Consider the following 16,900-nt stretch of genomic DNA (forward strand, 5'->3'; position numbering starts at 1 on the left):
GAAATCTGGTGTGTCAGTTCACTTATCTTTTTTTTTTTCATCCGTCTTGTCCGATGATCCCATGACCTCCATCAACCCATCACTGCCAGTGGCCTTTTCTCATCTGAAGCAGTGGGCATCCAGTCATTTCCTTAATGTTCGCATCTCAGCAGCTGCAAACCATCCCTCCTTCTGAAGTTTAGGAGCAAAGTGTGTCTCTGTGCCCCTTGTAGGTTAATCCATCCTGTGACTCAAGAAAGAAAGTGTCCAATGTCTCTCCAAACAAAAAAGATCCATTGTTCATTTTGAAACATTTCCATCCGTAGTGTAGTCAAAACTATTAAAAAAAAAATTAACATGCGTGCCACGTCTTTTTTTTTTCCATAAAGGCTAAGATGTTAGTAAACAAACAGAAAACAGAAAACAAACAAACATACAGACACAAACAACGACAAACATGTAAGACAACAAAAACCCCAGTGGTGCCTCCGACTTCTCCAAATAGTTGTTGGTTCATCTTGTCATTCGTTAAATGCCTCTGTCAGCATGACTGCTCTTAATGTTCCACCCCAACAAAAGTCTGTGAGCTTCAAACCACCACATCAATCTGTACCTCATAGGTCATATCAGAACCAGAGAGGAATTAAAACAAACTCAGAGCTCACCAGAATGGCCTTCAGCCGGGAACAAAACATGCAGCCACAATCTCTACACCCTGTCTCTGGCATGCTGCGTTCTCACACCATCTCTCTCATGTCCTAATCCATGGTTCCGATCCAGTCCAGTTACTAACCAAGTCAGTCCAGTCAGTTCGAACCTATTCAAATCCTCCTATCAAAAAGTTTTCAACTATCTGAACCCCCCTCTCTCTCTTGCTCTAGTCACTCTCAGCCAAGTTGTCCATTTCACATGCCAGAACTTCTGCAGCTGTTGGGAAAATAAGGGTTAATGCACATCTTGAACAAAACACAATGAAGGATGAGACTTTTGTCAGCCTGTCCTGGAAGAAAAAATGTTAACATTTAAGGATTGTTACAAACACAGCCTGAAAAAGAAAAAAGAACATGTTTAAGCAAAACAATCTCCTGATCCTCCTTAAATGGGCCTCTGAATAATCATGCCTGCTCCCTGACAGCCGCACTGTCACCCTCTACAAGCAGGGAAAAAGTAAATGACCCCTCTGGTTTGTTACCAGGAAAAAGCTATCAAAAAGTTAATCAATTAGTCAATAGTTAATCACTTCATTCACAGAAATTTGTAAAGTTAGCAGAATTTAACACTTCATGCAAAGAAGGTAAGGCCCAGATGAACAGTGAAAAGTGTTAGTGTTAGTAATGATTAGAGATGCAAATTAATCAGTTCGTGCTTAGGCAGTTTCCAAACGGCATTATACACAGATACAAATAATTATGGATAAAAACTGACAGCTGAAAAAACCCAGGGTCAGGTCACACCGAAATCGTTCTTAACTCTCCAGCCTTGTTTAGAAAAGTTGACCCCGCTAATCTACTGAGCTCCTGCGGGTATCTTGGCCATATGCTGTGTCCAGTTCCAGCTCGAAGTGTGAATAACCTGTCCCTAATCAATCTCTAATAAAATCCTAATGAGAGAAAAATGAAACTAATCAATCTCTAATGCAATTCTAATGATTGAAAATGAAAACTACCTTTAAATTAAAATCATGTAATGCCCCTGTCTGAGATTTTAGTTCCCCAAAACGTAAAAACACCCATTCTGCTTCTGTCTGGATAATTACTTATATATTTAATTATTTTTCTAATCTATAATCTATTAATCTACAGTATCTCAGCTGCACTCCACACCCAAAAATTACCTCACACCTTACAACAGCAACCTGCTCTGGTCTTGTCAGGGCCTCTCATAGGTGGGGCCCCTGAGCAACATGTTTGATACGATTACCCTTCTGTTATGCCCCCAGAGCTCCTTCTCAATCCTGTAAAAATGCAAATCATGTTAATGTCACATCAAAAAATATTCTTAATCATGTCCAACTTCACCACACACATTCTACCTCACATGCATTCCACATTTAGGACAGACAGACAGACATTGGCCACATAAAGTTTGTTTAATCCATCAGTATCAATTTAGATTTATCTTCTTAGAGGATTTTTTCCCAATTTAAACAAAAAGTCATAATCTTTTTACCAGTCCGGTCTTAAGACCTCTGCGCCAGTGCTTGTCAGCCTCATTTTAGGATCCTTGTTAAACTATATGTGCACATTTATGGAAACCTAAGATTTATTTGCTCACGTTAGACAGCAAAATAAGTTTTCACACCCAATGATTTTTAATTCTAAGCGTCCCCCAAAAATGACATGTTTGAATTTTCAAATATGAGAACACCTCTAAGGGGTTCTGAAAAAGTGGTATGTTTTGTTTGTCTCCTGAAAATCCCATTACCTGTGCCGTTTTTTGGCAGGGGGCACGTGAAGATTCGTGGGGCTGTATCTGGCCCCCGTATTAACCATAAAAGGACAGTTGCTGCCCTCAATCAAAATATCTATCACTGCTGCTGGAAATCTCTCAAAAAAACTACCTCCATAACTACACAACTAGTGGGATCCCGGCCTCCCTAGTATTGCTGCATTTACTTCCTTTCTCTAATCCTTACTGAACCCGCACTTCGATCTTCTTTGCCCATTTCTCCCCTTCTCTATCAAACTCACCCTCCATTTCATCTACTGCTGTCTGCCTCTCTTCTTTTTATCCACTGAAATCAACCTTCCTAATTTATCTATTTGATGTAACCCACTCTATTTTGAACAGTTGACTGAGTAAAGATCCATTTAATCCACCTTAGAGTATCCTCAGTGATCAGTGTTTAATTTATATTCACTTTGCTACAGTTTGACAACCTTAGCTTGTGTGGTCTAACATTTTCAAATATAAGCTCCTGAATCAGTCACTCTAAATGCAGATTACAATACCATTCTAGTGTAGTAATTGGTAGATGTCTTTAAGGTAAAAACTGCTTGTAGACTCCTGGGCCCTGCCTCTGCTGTGATCGGCCCTGTGCGCACTCAGTCTCTCTGTGTCTTCTTTTTCCTTTCTCTCCTGCCTCTAAGTGAAGGGCTGCTCTGTGTGATCCACCTTCTGGAGCTCAATGTTGGGCCGGGGTTGGGGTTTACAGCACTGAAAATGTACTAATTGATCTTCTTACCTTTAACATGTTAATTTCAAGACATCGTAAATTTTAAATATATCAACCTGTTATATTTTAAGCTTTCCTTTCCCAGGTTCACCTCCAAAAATCACAGAAACATCGACATTTTCATAACAATAGGAACTGAAATGCTGAAATGCTTTATTAACCGCCTCCTCTATTAAATCTTGCATCTGAAACTCCTTTCGTACCTCTTGTCCCAATTCTTCCTCTGCAGGCCTTATTTCACAATTTATCTGACCTTCACGCAACTCCATAACAGGCATCTGCACACATGGGTTTGATGGAAACATTGCATCACCAGCCTTACGAAATATTTCTCTGACACCTTGGTGTGGACTGGGGTCCATAATAGGCTCTGTTTCTGCAATATTAGATGTACTCATTAAAGGTTTTTCTTACCCTCTGAAGTGTCGAGTGCCTGCTCACCTCCCTGAGCCCCGTTTTGCTCCACCTGTTCCTGTTCAGGGTCCTTGTCAGAAAAATAGTTACTAAAATTGAACTTGGTTTGTCTAATCAAATCCAAAAGTTTTGTTTCTTCCTTCTGGTGTTTGTCTCGTCCGAACACACCAGCACCAGCCATTTTTTCACGAGCTTGTGACAATCTATTTTTTAGTGTATCCAAATAAAAACCACGTTGTGAAGTGTTTGGAGGGGGCCCCTCTAATTCCCCAAACATTCCATCTTCTCTCATTTTTTCTTTTTCCAACCCATTCATCAAATTTTCTAATGTGGTGCTCTGCATCCTTCAATGGATAACTCGCCATGATCATATTTCTCCCTTTATCCAGACTCGCTTTTAACGAGGTGTTTCTGGATTCAATTTCTAGTCCACATGCATCCATCTTTCACACCTTCCGTTCACACAGTGTATAAAATTAGACCTCGACGTCTTACGTGAGATCCCTCTGGGCTTTAAACCTTTTCCCTACAACCTTCAGTGAGCCGCTCTTCTGCTAAGGAAGCGCGTCCGTCAACAACTGTGTCCGTCAAGGAAGTGTGTCCGTCAAAAAATGCGTCCGTCAGTGAAAAGGAAAAAGGAAATTTAGAGAAAAGAAAAGATTTAGATATAGTTCCGCCTAGTTCACTCCACCAACTTTGAGGATTAGACAAACAAGTTACCTAATCCGGGCATCAGTCTCTTCTAGTTTTATGAGGAATAGCATTTTATCGTCTCTCTCTTTTCCTTTTATAAGAGAAGAGAAGGAAAGAGAAAAACACCTCAAAGGTCCGTTTCAACCTGACCCGCTCGCTTATTTCCAGTCTCGGTTTTTCGTACATGTCCTTATGGGAGGCATACTGGCAAACTCTAGCCGGCTATGTGACTGGTTTCTGTCTGTGCGTCTGTTTTCAGAAGTGCATCTTTCGTGTCTGCAGGCAGACCGGGAATAAAATCACCGTCCCTTTCTGCATGCAGAAACCGTTGGGCTTTCCAACCAACTTATCCTAGTGAGCAGTATAATTTTTGAAGGTGTTTGCGCAGGGTTCCTTCAGTCGGACTTTCAACCTCTACCCACAGCAGAACGCACGACTTTCTTTCTCTCTCTCTCTCCTTTTTTTTTTTTTTTTATGTGTACACGTTCGCAATGTAAAAAAAATAAAAACCAACAAATAAAACAAAACAAAAACCGCAAAAACAAAAACTAAAATCACTCTGAGCAATTTCTCTGTCCTCTTTTGCATAAAAAGCTTCAGCTCACTTCAGAAAATCACAACACAGCCAAAGTGTTTTAACATTAAAAACACTGGAGATATTTTGTAATAAGGAATCTCCTCACCTTATCAGTTGTTTCGGCCGCAGGCTGTGGAGCTTTTTCCGTCGGTGGCTCTGTTGTCCTGCTTCCAGGTCACGGGCGGAAACACCAATTTGTTAAAGTGAGAAGGATTTGTCCCCTTCAAAGTAAAGGCTGTAACGCCCCGGGGCCTCCTCACACGGTTCTTTTCCTGGGAGCAAGTTATTTACCACTCTTAACTCAAACTCATTAATACCATATAAAAAAGGACTATAAAAACAGGAGTAAAAAAGTAACAGAGTTTATTCTAGATCAGGTCGTTACAGGACAGAGAAAAATGCTTAGAGCTATGCACAGCTGTGGTCTCAAAAATCACGTCCGCAAGCGTCCGGCAAAGTTTGAGCCCCGATGAAGGTCATCCCCTGCTTCTTATACCTTGTGAGTCTATGTGTTGCATCATGTGGATGCTTAGCTGTCCGTATCAGAAACTGACACGCCATCCATGTCTTGAACTCCATGCAGGTTGCCTCTCTGTCTCAGGGTTACAGATACAGCAGCTCTCCTATCAGACCGGCTCCAAGATGTGCCCATATTCTGTGTACTCTTAGAGACACGAAGGCTGTCTTGATTAGATGACCTCCGTACACACCGCGACATCCACAATGTGAAGGAAGGCCTTCTGCTCTGTCTAATCTGACAAACAAATTAACAGTGCACCTGATGTATAAATAATAAACCTAACACAATAAAACACAATGGCTAGTAATTCTGACATTAATCTCAGATTTATGACTTTATTCTTCAGATTCTACTTGAATCTATATTCCAACTTTGTCAAAGTGATAATCTTGAGCTTTGGTGATAGAGGCCTAAATAACTATACTTTATTTTTAAGTTGAATTCTGAGATTAAAGTCAGAATTCAAAAGCATTTGTTTCTTTTATCCTCTTTTTTTTTGTAAAAATTTGAATATTTCTTGTAAAGGAGAAAAGAAAGTTTGAATAGATGTGAAAACTTATAGGTTAATGTTTTGTTGAAGCATCATCAGTTTGAGCATTTCCTCCTTGTGATCAGAGTCTTTAAGCATCATCCATTATAGCTCTCAGCTTCACCTGCCAATTTTCTCTGAATCTGTCAGATTGTTTTTTCAAACAAATCCATATTTCCTTTCTAATTTCCTTTCTTTAACGGAAGTCCCTTGCTGTTTTCTGTTAATTTTAATGTTTGCTTTGACTCTGTATGATGCAGAAAAATAAAACACATCTGGATCTTTCTGTTAGATGCCATCATTTCATCCATCTTGACAAAAACTCCGGTTTCATCTGAGGAAAAGTAACCCCAGAGCACCGTGCTTCTACAGCATGTTAGAAAGGGGGATTGCTGTGCTTTTGAACATACCTTTTTGTTTTAAGATCGGTTTCATCTGATAATGACAACATTGCCCATGAACTTTGAGATTAAATTCAGGCCAGAATGTTTTTCATTGGAAGAAAATGTTTCTGTGAAATATTGCATTTATTGTAGCATATTATTGAAATATTGCGATTAGGTTTGTGCATCCTTCTCCTGTCTCATAACTTTTTAGAAATCTCTTTGCTCTGTTGTAACCTCTGTGCAAGCTTTTCCCTTAGCTGAAGCCCTTTAATTGTCAGTAAATCTAAGCTGGAAAGCCATTTTCTAGTTCTTTTTTTGGATTAATAAAGTTTTTTTCTTTTTTACTCAACTGAAGTTGAGTTTAGATCAGTTGTAACTGAAGGCTGTTCACACTTATTCAACCATCTTAGACTTAGACTCCTTTAATCAGTTTAGATGTCAGATATTCTGGTTTTGGGACATCTGGAGATTATTTGTTTTATGGTTTATGGTTTAGTTAAAACTGCTGATAATCTCATTTCTGTTTTCTCTCTATCTACCAGAGTTTTCCTTCTTTGATCCTTCTGAGCCACAGTGTAGAGAAATTCTTCAGGATCCAAACACCACCATCCCTGAGCTGTTTGCTGTCCTCAGGCAGTGGGTTCCACAGGTCCAGAAAAACATTGACGTCATTGGAATTGAGGTGACGGTTGTTGTTTTTTTTGTTTTTTTTTTTTAACGCTGTCTTTCTCTGTTACTGCTTTAGCTGCTGTTACAACCAACATCTAAACAAAACTCTTAAAAAGATTGAGGTTAAACTCAGATCCTACGGCCGGAGCGATCTGCCTTCTGGTCCTTTAAACTGGTTTTGCTGGAAAGCCTGTTCAGTGTTATCTGCTTTGAAAGCACTTCAGTTATCCCTTGCAGTGAATGCTTAATCCTCCCTGTGGTGCCTTTGACTTTCTGTGTATTCTAACGTTGCAGGGAGGAAGATGGTTAAACTACAGAAACCAAACTTTAGACTTATCAAGAAAATATAAAAATGTAAAAGAAATAGAGATAGGCTTAGCTGCTGGTTTAAACACTGGTTTTATTGTTGATTCCACGAGGTTCTGTTGAATGCAATTATTGCATCCTGTTTATACATGCAACAAAACTATTTAAAGGGAGTGGTGTGTGAAATAAGCCATTTGATCATGGATCACTTCCATTTAGACCAGTTTTTGTGTCTCTGGGCTTTAAACAAATGCAGTGGTAGTTTAATAAACTAAAATACTTAAAAAAAAATTTTTTATCATCACTTTAACTGTTAGGATGATAAATGCATGGAAATTCTGTAATAGTCCTCATCTTTAGTTCAGCTTCACGAAATACTGAAGTGACTGGGTTTCTTTCTGGTTGTAATACACCAAAAATAGCTGTGCACTGCCGGCCAGCTGGCTGACAGAGGGCTACAACGCATTTCCTTCTCTTACTTGAATGTTTGTTATTTCTAGACATTGAATAGAAGCTAACAGAAACCCGTCCTTTCTATGTTTATGAGGTACATCTAACTGAAGCAGCTATCTGCTCAGGCAGCCAACCTCAGGGTACCTGAGCAGATAACCTGATTATTGAAAGATACTAGCTAAGTATGTTGTTTTGTGTAATATTTTAAGAGCAGAAGTGCTAATGAGGATGTTATTCATAAGTATGTTTACTTAGCAACTGTGTTATTTAGCAGGTGGTTTTCCTGATTTTTGCTAAAAGTTTGTATTTAAAAAAATGCATTTAAAATGTTAAAGGAAACATATATTTTTTTTTGTGTTGAACCATGAATTTTTGCAGCAGTGACAATAGTTTTCAGTTTTATTGAAGGCACTAAAATCATTCAAATAAGCCAATCAGATTTGATCTTATATTAATATATGTAATGGTCCCGATATTAAAGAAATTAGTATATTATCAGTAAAAATTGCCCTTTAGGAAACAGGTCTCAGTTTTCACTTGATTTGATTTAATAAAATATTCCAGTTGTCTTTAGAGAGTGAGGACTCATCATCAGTAATAAGCTTTCTGAGGTGAGTGATGTTTCTGGTTCCTCTGTGGATTTCTCACTCAGTCACCAACAAACATTTTCTATAACTTGTTTTCCTGTTGGGGATTTAATTAAACAGTTTTTCCTGTGTACTTTCTTTTTTTCTGTCTCTGGAGAAGCAAATATCTATTTTTTTTATGCTCCTGTTGCTTAAATATAAAAAAATGGTCCCACTATTCTTCAGTTCAGCCTGAGTTCCACTGTTATTTTACAGTGAGAAGGCCTCTCTGTGACTCATTGTGTCTTTGCACAGATCCTGAAGAGAGGTTGCGATGTGAATGATCGAGATGGTTTGACAGATATGAGCCTTCTGCACTACTGCTGTAAGGCCGGGGCCCCTGGAATCGGTTAGTACTTCCTTTCAGCTGTTTAAACATGATTTTTGATTAATCTGGCTGGTGGAAAAAAACTCTAGAGCTTAAAAGTACTCTTTTCCATCAACATATTGTTTTAAAACTGAAAAAGTGTATAAATGGTCTCTCCTCAGGCGATGCAGAAATTGCAGCCGGTTTTGCACGGCAGCTGCTAGCCTTGGGTGCCGACCCCAACCTTCGCTCACGATGGACCAACATGAGGGCGCTGCATTATGCTGCCTACTTCGACGTGCCCCAGCTCCTCGGTGTGGTGCTACAGGCGTCTCAGCCTGGAGGTAAGAGGAGAGAGAGGCTGCCATGCAATAGAGGGGAAGGCCGTGGCAACAGTCGGTGCAGGTCAGGCGTTTCTATTTTAAGCACCAACTGCCACTGGGATTAAAACCGTAGCAGTGAGTTTATCTTCTTGCTGTGGTAAACATTCTGGGTGGTACGTTTATTAGCTGCTTCCACGGATGAACGGAGGCAGCAGATGGTGGTGCTGTTGTATTTAATGGAAAAGCTTTTTCTGTTTACTTAAGTTTTTTTTTTTTTTCTGGTTTGATTGAAAAACCAATTATCTGACATTTGCTACAAGCCATGCAGGAGGAAAAGCAAAACAGTGTACAAAGGTTCCTTTTTCAAGTTGGAGCAAAATGCAAGTTTTTAGCCTACATTTATACCTGCCGTGTGTGAGTAAAATTACTGTTCCACAATCAGTGAAAAAAATCTATCATCTGTGAAACATGGTAGAGATGGCATCATGCTGTGGGAATGCTTTTCATCAGCAGGGGAAGCTGGACAGAACTTTTGATGAGATATGCCTCTTTTTTACCAGCTCCATTGTTTGGTAAATGTGTAGTTTTTTTTGTTTTTTTTTTTGTTTTTACCACCCCCACTTTTTTTGTTTGAACAGAGCAACTATGTTACAGGACAGACTGCCATTCACTGGTTGGCCATGAGCGTAATCAGCTGCATGCTGGCAGTGGGATGGGGAGAACTAAAAGAAGGAAGAAAAGAGAATAACCACAGGGTTTCCCCTATATTGGTTGATTTTGGCACAACGTCACGCCAAAATAAAAGCTCCCAGCATTAGGAAAAAAAGTTAAAATAATGTAAAAACATGATGTATCATACTTTCTATTTGCACACTTATTCTAATCATAATAAGAGTTTGAAATGAATGAAATCTCATGAAATAGATTTTTCTGTTTGGAAAAAGCAACACCAGCTGCTGTCTGTCTGGCTGTCTAAAAAGCCATCATTGATGGCTGCAGTGCACTGCACTGCTATCAATAATGAAAAAACAAGGTTTAAATACTTTAGACATTTTCCTTGGTCTTTATTTTTTAGGTTACCTTGTGAAGGTGATGCAGTGATGCTAACTTAGTGACTTTGTTGCAATTGTTGGGGACTTAAAAATCCTCTAAAGACGGTTTTTTGTTTTTTTTGTTTTTTGAATTTGAAACAAATGTAGTGATTTTTCTGTGTTTTTGGTGAGTTTAGAAACTTCACTTCTACTTTTGCTGCTGCCACACAGCAGTAAAAGCTTCTGTTAATCTCTCCCTGAGCGCTGTCTCACAGGCACAGGCCACTGCGTCTTCCTGAAAGCCCTGCATGCAGGAAGAACAGAGAGGAAACCTGCTCTGTTTTCCCACAGCTAATGTATAACACATGCAAAAAGCTACTAGTTATTCCACCCTAGATTAAAAATTGGGATAAAAGTATAATATAAATATTGTTTTTAATCCCGTCTCCCCCCCGAAACTGTTGCACTAAAATGATTACAACACAACTTAAATCACTTATTCACAAAGCATTTGCCACTGGCACTGATTACTGATTCAGGCAATGTATAAAAATTCATGCACCGTTCCATAAATTAGGGTTAACGTATGTTGCTTTTCAATGACATTTTAATGAATCCATTTACTCTTTATAATGATTAAAGATGCCTCACGGTTAAAGGAAAATAACTTCAGCTTTCTGAGTTACTCTACACACAAACTTGGCGCAGTTCATCACAACTTAAATCAACCGATCACAGACGTACACACTCGTACTCGTACTCGTCGTCTCCTGCTTTATCCGGAACCGGGTCGCGGGGGCAGCAGACTAAGCAGAGACTCCCAGACTTCCCTCTCCGCAGACACCTCCTCCAGCTCTGCTGGGGGAAGCCCTAGGTGCTCCCAGGCCAGCCGAGAGACGTAGTCTCTCCAGCGTGTCCTGGGCCTTCCCCTGGGCCTCCTCCCAGTGGGACGTGCCTGGAACACCTCCCGAGGGAGGCGTCCAGGGGGCATCCGAAGAAGATGTCCGAGCCACCTCAACTGACTCCTCTCGATGTGGAGGAGAACCGGCTCTACACTGAGCCTCTCCCGAATGACCGAGCTCCTCACCCTATCTCTAAGGGAGAGCCCAGCCACCCTGCGGAGGAAGCTAATTTCAGCCGCTTGTATCCGGGATCTCGTTCTTTCGGTCATGATCCAAATTTCATGGCCATAGGTGAGGGTAGGAACGTAGACCGAACGGTAAATTGAGAGCTTTGCCTTTTCGCTCAGCTCTCTCTTCACCACGACAGACCGGTGCAGCGTCCGCATTATTGCAGCAGCTGCACCGATCCGTCTATCGATCTCCCGCTCCATTCTTCCCTCACTCGTGAACAGGACCCCAAGATACTTGAACTCCTCCACTTGAGGCAGGGACTCTCCTCCAACCTGAAGGGGACAAGCAACCTTTTTCCGGTCGAGAACCATGGCCTTGGACTTGGAGGAGCTGATTCTCATCCCGGCCGCTTCACACTCGGCTGCGAACCGCCCCAGCGCACGCTGTAGGTCTTAGCAGGAGGGAGCCAGCACAGCTACATCCTCCGCAAAAAGCAGGGATGAGATCCGCTGGTCCCCGAACCAGACCCCCTCCGGTCCTTGGCTGCGCCTAGAAATCCTGTCCATAAAAGTTATGAACAGGACCGGTGACAGAGGGCAGCCCTGTCGGAGTCCAACATGCACCGGGAACAGGTCCGACTTAATGCCGGCAATGCGAACCAGACTCCTGCTCCGATTGTACAGAGAACGGATGGCCCCTAATAAAGGGCCCCCGACTCCATACTCCTGGAGCACCCCCCACAGGGCAGCACGAGGGACACGGTCGAATGCCTTCTCCAAGTCCACAAAACACATGTGGACTGGTTGGGCAAACTCCCAAGAACCCTCAAGCACCCTGCAGAGGGTGTAGAGCTGGTCCACTGTTCCACGGCCAGGACGAAAACCACACTGCTCCTCCTGCAGCCGAGGTTCGACAATCAGCCGGACTCTCCTCTCCAGCACCCTGGCATAGGCCTTTCCGGGGAGGCTGAGAAGTGTGATTCCCCGATAGTTGGAACACACCCTCCGGTCCCCCTTCTTATGGAGGGGAACCACCACCCCAGTCTGCCAATCCAGGGGGACTGTTCCCGACCTCCACGCGATGCTGAATAGACGTGTCAACCATGACAGCCCAACAACATCCAGAGCTTTAAGATACTCAGGACGGATCTCGTCCACCCCCGAAGCCTTGCCACTGTGGAGTTTTTTGACCACCTCGGTGACTTCAGCCTGGGTGATGAACGAACCCAGCCCCAAGCACCCTGTCTCTTCTTCCCCCATGGAAGGCGTGTCTGTCGGGTTGAGAAGATCCTCAAAGTATTCCTTCCACCGCCCGACAATATCCTCCTTCAAGGTCAGCAGCTCCCCACTCCCACTGAAAACAGTGTTAGCGAAGCACTGCTTTCCCCTCCGGAGGCGCCGGACGGTTTGCCAGAATCGCTTTGAGGCCAACCGATAGTCTTTTTCCATGGCCTCTCCGAACTCCTCCCAGGCCCGAGATTTTGCCTCTGCAACCGCCCGGGCCGCGACACGCTTGGCCTCACGGTAGACGTACACACGTTTACCCTAAAACACCATGAAAGGGCAAATGGAATAATTTAAATCAGGGGTGCTCAAATCCAGTCCTCAACAGCTACAGTCCTGCAACTTTTTGATGCACCCTATTTTTAACACACCTGAATCAAATGAGTGGCTTGTTAGGATACCCCTACTGAGCTAAATGAGGGGATTGAGCCTTTAGATTCGGGTGTGTTAGAGAAGAGATGCATCTTCACAGATGTATCTTCACAGAGTACATGTCAGACTAAATAATACTACTTCAACAATGGTTTTAAGGTGTTGCTTTATTGTATATCTCGTACCATGTCTTTCGGTTGTGCTGTTCTTTTTGCATCTCGTTACAGGTGATGAAGCAGACTGAAAATGTTTTGTCATGTCTCCGTTCTATCTCCTCTTTCTTTCATCTTTTTTTTTTTCTTTTTCTTCTTCTGTTTTCCTCTTCTGTTCTATTTACATTGCAGTGTCCGTATAAACTGTAAAACTCCCTGCATAATTGTAATAAAGCAATTTATATGCATGAAACAAGTGTAGCAGTATGGCAATTGCCATACTGCTACACTTGTGAAAGTAAAATCTGTTGGGCTCTTTTTGGCATCAAGAGAATTATTCTTATTGCCACATTGCCAGACAGGACACTGTAAAAAAAAAAAAAAAAGAGAGAAGAGATGCATCTAAAAGTTACAGGATGGTAGCTCTTGAGGACTGGATTGAGCATCCCTGATCTAAATGGAAATAGAAAGTGTGTGTGAATTCAGGAGACAATGGAACACCAACAGGTTCTGTACGGAGTGGAGTCGTGTGGACCTTGATCCTTCAAGGAAAAAGGGGAAGAAGAGAGGGAGAGGTTTAAGGAGGAAACCTGTTGGTAGCCTTGTTTCCATTCAAATGAAATTCAAATTTTAAACAAACTTTTAGAAAAAAAGGAAATGCAAATTTGTTGCGTTTCCATTTGGTTTGAAGCAAATTAGTTAAGGACTGCAAAGGCATGGTACGTCGTCGTCCATATTACGTCGTCAAGCTGATGTAGTGAACAGGAAGTATAGACTATAATCTGACCACAGATCAGTAATGGAGGACAGTTTTAATTAATGTGTTGCAATCAGTTAAGTTTGCTGACATTAACAAGTCAGTTAGTAATGGCCATGCTGTTTCCAGTCATGTCTAGGAGCATTATAGGAACATCCAGGAAGACGGTGACGGCTGAAAGATCAGATCAGTCATGTGAGAAAAAGTTCTCTGCGTCAGATCAGGATTTTGCGCATCAACCCTTTTTCGCAAAAGCCAAAAACTAACGTAAGAGGGCAAAAAAACTTGCTGATGCATTAGAAGAAGCTGAGGAAATCTGTAAAGACTTTGCTGCTCCCATTTTCTTTTCAGGAATATCAGCCTAGAGGCTTCTGATCATAAATACATCCCCATGTTTCACATTTCTTTTTGTAAAAATCAAATCACATATCTTTTTCCTAACCCTTTAGTTGATCCATCAGAGAAAAAGTTTGAACAGGTTTTATTAATGTCCGTAATGCGACACATTGTAAAAAGCTTCAAGAGGTAAAAACACTTATGCAATGTAATTGAAAACACAGAGCTCTCTGTAGTTTATGCCTGAAATTAAATTAGGTTTCCTCTGCCTTTTTTTTCCTGCAGAGGTTGATGCCACCTGCAGTGACTTTGACTTTGGCACAGCTCTTCACATCGCTGCATCCAACCTGTGCACGTCGGCTGTCAAATGTCTGCTGGAGTTTGGAGCTAATCCAGCTTTCAGGGTGAGCTTCTTATGTTTCTCTTCAATCACACGCCACCCAACTTTACTTCTGAGTTCAGGAATTTTTTCAGCACACCATTGCGACTGTTTATTTTTAACAGAGTTTGTTTTGTGGCATCGATCTGCCTATTTTCTCTTGAATCAGAAAGTGAATCCATTATTTACAGTTCTTTATAACGAGATCAGCTTGTTGGAAGTACATTTTGAAAAACACAATATTGGAGAACCGGTTTAGAAATAATTTGCTACTCTTTTTACTTGAGCAGCTGCTTTCTTTGAGCAGACAGTAAACAGACTTTTTTTTTATATATAGGATACTTAAAAAGAAATGGAAATCAATCTATAAATGGAATGAATAAGACGTCATGCCATGGAGGCAAAGCAGATGCTACCGGCCCGGTTAGATGGAACAAATAAGAGTTTATGAAGATTAAGCAAATCACATTAATGAGTTGACTAAAACTTTGCTCTTGCTTTGATTTTTGTAAGGAGATGTTTGTCCAGAGTTCAGACCAAGATCTTTAACACGTGCAACAATAAACCTTTTACACTTTGTCTGCGTGAGGAGTCATTGACCCCAAGTGCAGTCAAGTTCAAAGTTTAGACTGATGAGTCATAGTAATAATTTAGTATAGTAATACTATATTTACACTGATCATGTATGCCAAGGAAATTGCTGAAAAAAGGGCTAAACATTTATAAATCATAATAAAAATTTATCCATTGTATTTAGCATTTTTTAACTATTTTCTATAAGATTATATTAAAAACACAGTAAGTGAACATAAAAAATGGGTAATGAATAAACAAGATAAAGAGTGCAGTGGAAACATTATTTTCAATATAAATAGAAGACATAATGATTAGATGGGATGAAGGAGGGAATGCTCTTTATAGGTGGGTTTAAAAAAAAAAAAATTATTTTTAGGATTAGTATTCGTCCTCGTCATGTAGCCTTCAGTGTTGACCCCTCCCCCTCTCTGCTGCACTCTGCCCGGCTTCCCGTCTCCCCGGTTAGCCTTCGGGGCTAAACGCAGCCAGGTGTCTGACTCAGATCTACCGCTGTCTTCCTCCAAACCACCGGCAGAGAGTGAGCCAGAACGGGGCAGATTTGGTGGGACCGTACCTGTTCTAGTGCATTCTGTCCAACGCCTGATCCCCCATGGAGCTTAGTCAGGAACAGCAAGAGATCAGTGTAAGAACCCCCGGCAACGAGTGAGCCACAGCGGGGGAAAGTTTGCGGACCGTGCTCCATGAGCTAACAGCAGGAGATTGAAGTACTTGATCATTTTTTCCCGAACTGGCACGTTGTTAGACACTTCATCTTCACTGGTTGTCCTGCAGTTTGATTTGATGGATGCTGTTGGATCAAAACAGCGTGGATCTAATTTGATCAGATGTTGTGCTGACAGAAAAAAAACACACAGATGCACACATACACACAATAAGAGACACAGAGCGCTCTGTTGACGTCCTTTTTTGTGTTCAGGTTTTGAGGAAAGCAGCAAGTCTTGTCAAGTCAAAAGAATCAAATCCAAGGGAAGTCACAAGTTAATGATGTGAAAGTCCGAGTCAAGTTTCAAATCTCCTCATATTTATTCAAGTTGAGTCTAAATTTATTGATTTCATGATTGGAGTCGAAAACAGCCATTTAGATGTGCAGCAGTGGTTAGGGCACACCACCCATGTACGGAGTCCTCGACGTGGCCAACCCGGGTTCGAATTTGGCCTGTGGTCCTTTGCCGCATGTCACTGAACCCTTTCCTGTCGGCCTACTTTTCAAAAAAATGAGCCACTAGTGCCGTTAAACACCCCCCCGAAAAAAAAAAAAAAAAAAACAGCCATTTATACTCATTCACCAGCATAAAGGGACTGCCTGCAGCCTGAGGAAGATGTAAGTAGGCTCCTTTGAGTCAGAGAACCAGGAAATAACCAGAAGCCTGATAGTTTCCTCCTCTACATGAAAGCAGGCAGTTAAAACACTGGCCCCCATCTTAACTCAGATCTTCACAAAGCTGCAGGAGGCTCACTATGGCTTCAAGCATTCCACTGTCATTCTCGTCCCCAAGGTGCTGTAAACTAGCCTTTGTTTGCTGCTTCAGCTCCCTATGGCTGATAAAGTTTTACTGCACCTTTGAAAATGCACCATCATGGTGTAAAATGATTACAGATCTGTAGCTTTGACGTTTCTGGCCTTAAAATCCTTTAAGTGACTGGTTTCTAACCAGTCCAACTCCAATAGACATAAGGAGAATAGAGATAAATCCTAACGTCTAAATATTGTAATGAAAGACAGTAATAATATATATCTAATTTATTTGTCAGGTATTTACTAAAGTGTTTGTTGTCTTTAACGACATGATTCAGTAAAGGTATTTATTGTGTTATGCAATTTATTTATCAAACTGTTTATTAATTTCTAGTCCTGCATGCTGCTGTGGCCTCATTAAATATTAATAAAAAGGCTGAGTTGCACTCTTGAATATGTTTTAAACTGACCCTGAAGAGGGATTTAAAATGAAATATATCTTTAATT

At 41.2% G+C, this 16,900-nt stretch overlaps 1 protein-coding gene and 1 long non-coding RNA gene across 6 annotated transcripts in view; one reads left to right on the plus strand and one right to left on the minus strand.

Annotated features, from left to right (window-relative positions):
- LOC119794689 (CAP-Gly domain-containing linker protein 4-like) overlaps positions 1-16,900 on the plus strand; it is a 51,030-nt gene that overhangs the window by 5,338 nt on the left and 28,792 nt on the right. For all 3 annotated transcript variants that reach the window (XM_038302336.1, XM_038302337.1, XM_038302335.1), the window contains 4 exons: positions 6,816-6,955; positions 8,583-8,676; positions 8,817-8,978; positions 14,247-14,365. In XM_038302336.1, the coding sequence (XP_038158264.1) occupies positions 6,816-6,955; positions 8,583-8,676; positions 8,817-8,978; positions 14,247-14,365 (515 nt within the window). The remainder of the gene's footprint in view (positions 1-6,815; positions 6,956-8,582; positions 8,677-8,816; positions 8,979-14,246; positions 14,366-16,900) is intronic.
- On the minus strand, positions 361-5,160 carry LOC119794690. Of its 3 annotated transcripts, XR_005282252.1 has the most exons (3): positions 4,945-5,160; positions 4,289-4,352; positions 361-4,146 (listed from the first exon to the last, which is right to left on the minus strand). It is a non-coding gene; the product is annotated as an uncharacterized LOC119794690 (long non-coding RNA). The 3 variants fall into 3 exon arrangements; XR_005282251.1 differs by lacking the exon at positions 4,289-4,352; XR_005282250.1 differs by having other exon boundaries at positions 4,289-5,160.

The sequence above is a fragment of the Cyprinodon tularosa genome, unplaced genomic scaffold, assembly GCF_016077235.1.
Source record: "Cyprinodon tularosa strain WSP-4 unplaced genomic scaffold, ASM1607723v1 ctg488, whole genome shotgun sequence".
Taxonomy (NCBI): Eukaryota; Metazoa; Chordata; class Actinopteri; order Cyprinodontiformes; family Cyprinodontidae; genus Cyprinodon; species Cyprinodon tularosa.